The sequence below is a fragment of the Pygocentrus nattereri genome, chromosome 18 (assembly GCF_015220715.1).
Source record: "Pygocentrus nattereri isolate fPygNat1 chromosome 18, fPygNat1.pri, whole genome shotgun sequence".
Taxonomy (NCBI): Eukaryota; Metazoa; Chordata; class Actinopteri; order Characiformes; family Serrasalmidae; genus Pygocentrus; species Pygocentrus nattereri.
Genome location: NC_051228.1, coordinates 34,946,159 through 34,953,658, shown reverse-complemented (window position 1 = coordinate 34,953,658; position 7,500 = coordinate 34,946,159). Strand labels below are relative to the sequence as shown.

Genomic DNA, 7,500 nt, shown 5'->3' with positions numbered 1-7,500 from the left:
CAGCCCCCACAGTCATACAGTTGAGCAGCTTTTCTTGTACTGATTGGTCCTGTAAGTATAGATCACTAATTTCTAATGACACGAAATTCAGTCAACATTTCAACACCCAAACATTTCTGCGGCAGTAAATCTCCGGAATGCAGTTTTGCAGATGTGATTTCAGTGTTTGTTAGACCAAAGCCGTTCAGGACACGTGTCAAGACTAGATTTGCCACCAGCACTTGATCAGCAAAGAAAATAAGGGGTGGGGGACTCGAACCCAGGGGGCTTCTTCCCCCCCAGGCTACGTGAATAGAGTACATTCAATGCATCACTTTCATTAATGAACCATAAATGGTCTCCTGTTGCAATACATAGTTTCTATAATAAATCTATGTAAATGCGTACATCATATCTGTCTCTCTCTCTGGTCTGTGGTGCGAAATGGTGTGTTTTCACTAACCTGCAGCAGGTGGGATCCTAACTCTTTAGCCATGCTGTCCAGTGGGCTGATGCGGGACTGCTGACCCCATGCCTCTCCAAGACCTTCCACACAAAACAGTACGTTAAGTCAGGACCACACAAGACCCCACCATCACACACTTTTTTATTTTCCTTCCTTTCTCTCAAATCACTGCTGTCGGAGCAAAACCTTATTTTTGTCATTTTTCAGTTTTTGACATTTCTGGGAAGGGGCTATTTCCCTTTACACTGTGTGTGAATTTTATAATGAATGGACCAACAGAAACAGGCCAAAATGACTTGGAAAGACGTCTGGTTCCATTGACTTCCATTAAAAGTCAAGCATGTTTTTTCCTTCTCCTGTAAAGTTACTATTTTGGAATTTTGATCCCACAATAGCGACAGGTTATTTTAAACAAACACATGAATCTGTTACACAAAGGCTTCAACCAAACAGCACATCCACTCCCCTGTTAGCTGTTAAAGAGCTAAGTATGCTTTTTTTACATGCACAGTACTGTGTGAAAGTCTTAGGCACCAAGACACATTTTAAAAATCTATTTATTTGTGTAGTTTGTGTTTATTTGCTGAGAAAAGTGTTAATATTTAAATAACCAAAATGTATATAATATTAATTAATATATATATATATATATATATAATAAACAGTAATTAATAAGTAAAAATAACAGTAATAATTAATAATGATTTTATATTTATTTTATATATATATATATATATATATATATATATATATATATATATATATATATATATATATATATATAAAATAAACAGTAATTAATACGTAATAATAACAGTAATTAATAATGGTTTTATATATATATATATAAAATAAACAGTAATTTTCGTGGATGTTAGTGTGTTTGTGTGTTTGTTTACCCATCTCCAAGCCTCTCCTCGAGGAAGCCCAGTATGTAGTTAAAAAGCAGCTCCTGGTTTGACCAATCAGAGCTCAGTAAATTGAGCTCATGATGTCATTGATGATATTAACGAGTCTCTGTGGCGGCTGTGAAGGTGTCCAGGAAAAATCTGGACCTGAGAAATTCTTGTTACTTTTTATTGTTTTTCTGTTTATTTGAATTATGAATACGACTTTATTCTAATGTATATTGTGATAAACTCACTGCTGAGGGAAACTGGTTAAAACTTTGATTAGAGGTCTAAAACTTTCGCCCAGTGCTGTAAATAAACTGGTGATGATGGAGGCTCGATTTCTGATCGGGCTCCACAGCTTTAGGTGAGGGTGTAGTTAATGAGACACTAAGGCTGCAGTGAAGATCAGCCTCCTTCACTCTGCTGTCATTCCTGCTGTGATGAAGCCATCTGCGCAGTTACTGAGTGACGTGTAGTCTCGCGCTTCAACACGTTAGAATCAGAGAGCGCGCAGTGTCTGCACGTGCAGAGCCCAAGGCTTTTCATAATAACCATATGATTGTTTTAAAAGTAGAGAATTGTGGGTTTTTGTGGAAGTCGCCCACACCGAGCCACAAAGGCGCGCTACCCTACAGTTTCCAAAGCAGAAGCTCTTTAAAGGAAAAACACATTTCATATAAAAACAGTCCAGAGAGAAAACAGACCGGGACCGGTTAAGAGGGAAACACAGCGGGCCGGTGAACACAGAGAGCCGGTGAACACAGAGAGCCGGTGAACACAGAGAGCCGGTGAACACAGAGAGCTGATGAACACAGAGAGCCGGTGAACACAGAGAGCTGATGAACACAGCGAGCCGGTGAACACAGCGGGCCGGTGAACACAGAGAGCTGATGAACACAGCGAGCCGGTGAACACAGAGAGCCGGTGAACACAGAGAGCTGATGAACACAGGGAGCCGGTGAACACAGAGAGCCGGTGAACACAGAGAGCTGATGAACACAGCGAGCCGGTGAACACAGAGAGCCGGTGAGCACAGCGGGCCGGTGAACACAGAGAGCCGGTGAACACAGAGAGCCGGTGAACACAGCGGGCGGTGAACACAGAGAGCCGGTGAACACAGCGGCCGGTGAACACAGCCAGCTGATGAACACAGAGAGCCGGTGAACACAGAGAGCCGGTGAACACAGCCAGCTGATGAACACAGAGAGCTGATGAACACAGAGAGCTGATGAACACAGCCAGCTGATGAACACAGAGATCTGATGAACACAGAGAGCCGTTGAACACAGAGAGCCGATGAACACAGAGAGCCGATGAACACAGAGAGCTGATGAACACAGAGAGCTGATGAATACAGAGAGCTGATGAACACAGCAATGAGCACAGCCAGCTGATGAACACAGCAGCCAGTGAACACAGCAGCCAGTGAACACAGCAAGCTGATGAACACAGCAGCCAGTGAACACAGCAAGCTGATGAACACAGAGAGCTGATAAACACAGGGTGCCGATGAACACAGCGAGCTGAGCCAATGAACACAGCCAGGCGGTGAACACAGGGAGATGAGGCTGACTGTGTGTTTGGCTGTTCTCATCATCGGCACTCACAGTTTGGACGAAGGAGAAAATCTATTAGCTCCTCTTTTCTCACCTAAACTGTATAAAGAGTTAATTTTAGATATTAACTTCATAACGACTGAATTTTATATTTCCATTTGAACATTTGAGCGAGTGAATATTATCTTAATAAAGAGAGATTATTCTCTTTATAAATTATTATTATTTCTCATTAATTTTATAATGAGTGAATTGCTTGTTTCAATTTTATAAAGAGTGAATTTTAATTTTATAAAGAGAAGATTTAATATTTTCTTATTAATTTATAAAGAGTGAATTTTAATTTTATAAAGAGAAGATTTAATATTTTCCTATTAATTTATAAAGAGTGAACTTTAATTTTATAAAGAGAAGATTGAATATTTTCTTATTAATTTATAAAGAGTGAATTTTAATTTTATAAAAAGTAGATTTTATATTTTCATATTAATTTATAAAGAGTGAATTTTAACTGTATAAAAATGGATTTTATATTTTTTTATTAATTTTATAAAGAGTGAATTTCCATTTTGTAATGGGTGATTTTAAATTTATGAAGATTGAATTTTATATTTTATAAAGAGTAGATTTTATATTTTCATATTAATTTATAAAGAGTGAATTTTAACTGTATGAAGAGTGGATTTGATATTTTCTTATTAATTTATAAAGAGTGAATTTTAATTTTATAGAGGGTAACTTTTATATTTTCACATTAGCTTTATGAAGAGTAAATTTCCATTTTATAAGGGGTGAATTTTAAATTTAAATTTAAATTTAAATTTAAATGATATTTTCTCGTTCATTTTATAAAGAGTAAATTTTATATTTTTATTATTTTAATTTTTAAATTATTATTATTTCTCATTAATTTTAAAATGAGTGAATTGCTTGTTTCAATTTTATAAAGAGTGAATTTTATCATTTTTATAATTAAATGGATTTGATTTGATTTGATTGATTAAATATAATGAATGGATTTGATATTTTCTTATTAATTTATAAAGAGTGAATTTTAACTGTATAAAGAGTGGATTTGATATTTTGTAATTCATTTTATTTTCTCTAATTTTATGAGGAGTAAATGTGATATTTCCACTTCAGTGTTAGAGAGAGTGGATTTCCTGTGTTCTCGCGTTAAGCCTGTGGAGATGAACGCCCGGCTGCGTCGCTGTCAGTTGAGAGAATAATCGAGGCTGTTTTTTTCCTCGCGGCTGTGTAAATCGCTCTGTTGATGGAAACGGTTCCTAAAATCGTCTCTGTGTGATTTTCATTATTTATCTGTGTTATTTATCGTCCTCGGGGGTCGCTCGCTAGGCCGAGAAACAGACGGGGGGGCGAGGAGAAACTCGCCGCTCCAGACTCCTCAGAACAAAAACCACGAGGCGCGTTTTACACCCGTTCACTTTGAATTCTGCTCCGCTTTAATATCCGGGCTGTGATTCGCTCCCGGGGTATAAAGCGGAACGGATTCGGTTTGAATTATTAAGCGTTTTATTAAACGCGCGCTTTATTCGCTGATTTTCTGCCTGAGAACAAACAGAAAAGACGCTTTTAAAGGACTTTTCTCGGTGGATTTAGGCGCACAGTCTCACATATTTGGAGGGAAAAAAATTAAGCATAAAACGTGGCCTGTGCAAAAGTAATGGCACTCTTTAAATCGAGCACACGTTTCTTTTTAAAACAAACAAATAAACAGAAAAACTTCATTATCTGTGATGTAAACTGCCACCGCTCGTCCCCTAAATGTGGCATTTCTCACATTACACGTCACATTTTGTATCTGTGCTTTGGTTGTTTATTTTTATCGATCATGTTTTTATTGATTTATTATTTTTAGATCAGAAGGAGGCCCGACTCCGCGGCCAGTGGAGCAGTAAAATAACATTAGAACAGAATAATGAATATAATAGTGTGTGTGTGTGTGTGTGTGTGTGTGTGTGTGTGTGTGTGTGTGTGTGTGTGTGTGTGTGTGTGTGTGTGTCTCACCGTCCGGGAACACCGCTCTCATCCTCAGGTAGCTGGTGGTCAGGCGGATGATGGAGGCCTTGTCCAGCTGCGAGGTGATGGCCGAGGGCAGGGGCAGCAGTTTGGCCAGTTCATAAAACTCCCCGTTTTCTTTTTCTCTCCGCGTCTTCGCCGCATTCTTGGACTTTTCCTTCATCTCTGCCGCGCAGAAACACCACTTATACACATAATCCGCGCGCGCTGCCCCCCGGCCTGTCCGCTGAGTCCCGCACGAGCCGCTCTCATAAGCCTGTTTCCCTCTGACAGCAGCGGTCAGCGTAGGTCAGACCCCTCTCCCTCTCCCTCTCTCCCTCTCTCTCTCTCTCGCTCTCTCTCCCTCTCTCTCTCTCTCGCTCTCTCTCTCTCTTTCAAATATGCACTGAACTAAAGAGCAGCAGCTCCTGCGGGTTGAGAGTGTTAATATAGTGTTAATAACTGTGTTATTAACGAGGTCCGGCTCGGCTGTGGTCTCAGCTCTGAGCCTCTACAGGGCAGAAGCTCCAGTGTGGACTCCGGATCTTCTCTCAGTGAGGCCCGTCCAGGCATGATCCTTCATCTCCCTTCATCACTGGCCTGCTCCTCAGTGGAGGCTGGGTGAGAGCAGCGGCGTCAGGCCTCGCGGTGAGGCGATCCCCTCGGAGCGCAGCGCAGCTGAGATACGCCCCACGCTTCACTCTGCGAGGTCCTTCCCAGCCCTGACCTGTTGAACTGCCTCATGTTCGTCCCAAGCAGAGTGAACCTCTCAAACGCAGCAGCTCTACTGCAGCGGATTTCACTCAGTTAGCGCTCATCACGGCCCGCCGGAGCCCAGATCCATCAGGAGGAGTGAGACAGAGGAAGCGGCGTGAGGAGCCGCTCGCCATCCGGAGAGACTACAGAAGTGAGCCGCGCTTCGCGTCCCGGGTCCAGCCTTGCCTGTCCGCAACAGCTCGCCCAAAAAGCCCGAGAAGTCTCTTCAGTGAGCGAGATCTCCTCCTGCTGCCCAGCGCTGTCCAGAGCGCGTAATCCCGCAAGACAGGAGGACACTCTGAGAGCCGCTCACTAACGCCTCTCACAGAAAGAGGAGAGAGAGAGAGGAGGGGGGGGGGGGGTAGAGAGAAAGAGAGAGAGAGAGAGAGAGAGACGGAGTAGAGAGAAAGAGGGAGGGAGAGAGAGAGAGGGGGGGGGGGGGGGGTAGAGAGAAAGAGGGAGAGAGAGGGGGGGAGAGAGTGAGAGAGAGAGAGAGAGAGAGAGTAGAGAGAAAGAGGGAGAGAGAGGGGGGAGAGAGAGTGAGAGAGAGAGAGAGAGTAGAGAGAAAGAGGGGAGAGAGAGGGGGGAGAGAGAGAGTGAGAGAGATAGAGTAGAGAGAAAGAGGGGGGAGAGAGAGAGAGAGAGTAGAGAGAAAGAGGGGGAGACAGAGAGAGATAGAGTAGAGAGAAAGAGGAAGAGAGGGAGAGAGAGTAGAGAGAGAGAGAGTAGAGAGAGAGAGAGAAATAGAGAGAGAGAGAGAGAGAGAGAGAGAGAGAGAGGTGCATTACAAACATAGAGGCTGAAACCGCGTGACGTCAGTCCAGTGCTATTTATTCCCCACCTGTTTTCCGCCATCCTGCGCCGGGATTGGCCAGTAGTGTATGAACTACTAGCCAATCTTAGCACAGCCACGTGATAGTAAAGATAATATTAACATATAGTCAAATTATCTGTGTGTCACGAGCGTTGATGCTACATTTAAGTCGCTTAGAATAGTTGAAAAACATAAAATTCAACTATAGCTTAAAAGTAAAACGCGTTGATTGACTCCTCGGCTGTGAACTGCTGGCCAATTCTAACGCAAGTGAGCGGAGGGTTCCTATTGGCTGACTACTTTCCATCAGCCAATCGTGTCATAGGAAGGCGGGCTTTACCCGAAAACGGGTGTGAATTGTGAAAGAACCGGGAAGAGCTCGACTAAACGCGATTCCGACGTGACTGAAGTTCGCTGTCGTTATTCCGCCCCGGCTCCTGTTAAACAGGCGCAGTTCCTGCAGGTTGAGCCCGGCGCTCTGTAGCTCAGGCCGGACGGCCGTCAGCTGAGTGAAGCTCGTTCCTTGTCACAGGAGAGAAAATCACCGGAGACACGGTCCAGTGTCCTAAAGCGTGGCGTCTGACACCAGTTAAGCATTAAAAGCGCTCGAGGCTGAACGAGTTTGAGCGGAATGTCTTTGCATCGCCCACATTTCACTAAATAAGCCTTTAGAAATAAAATCAATGGCCCGCCAGACAAAGGCTCGCGGACAACTAGCCGGTCTACTGGACGCGCTCCTGTTTCAGAGCATTCATCTCATATGATCTAATATCTATTTCACTGTAAAAGTGTCTCAGTCAGATCTACTTAAAATAACTTCACGTGGTAACAAATAAATTAAGTTTTATACAAACTAAATGAATACTGAACGATTCTTTCAGTCAAAGTCATTTTTAGGTTGAATGTAACTAGTTAATTTACTTGTTACCACATGAAGTATGTTTTAAGTAGATCTGTACATTCGTTTATTTACATTTACTGTAACATTGACTTGCTTTCTCGCGTTAAAAGAAGCCG

General features: G+C 42.5%; 1 protein-coding gene across 1 annotated transcript in view; it reads right to left on the bottom strand.

Moving 5' to 3' along the window:
- sim2 (SIM bHLH transcription factor 2) overlaps positions 1 to 5,976 on the bottom strand; it is a 42,447-nt gene extending 36,471 nt beyond the window's left edge. The window contains exons 1-2 of the mRNA XM_017691381.2: positions 4,923 to 5,976; positions 443 to 525 (exon numbers count right to left, since the gene is read on the bottom strand). Of these exons, the coding sequence (XP_017546870.1) occupies positions 443 to 525; positions 4,923 to 5,097 (258 nt within the window). The 5' untranslated portion in view covers positions 5,098 to 5,976. The remainder of the gene's footprint in view (positions 1 to 442; positions 526 to 4,922) is intronic.
- Positions 5,977 to 7,500: the final 1,524 nt, after the last annotated feature.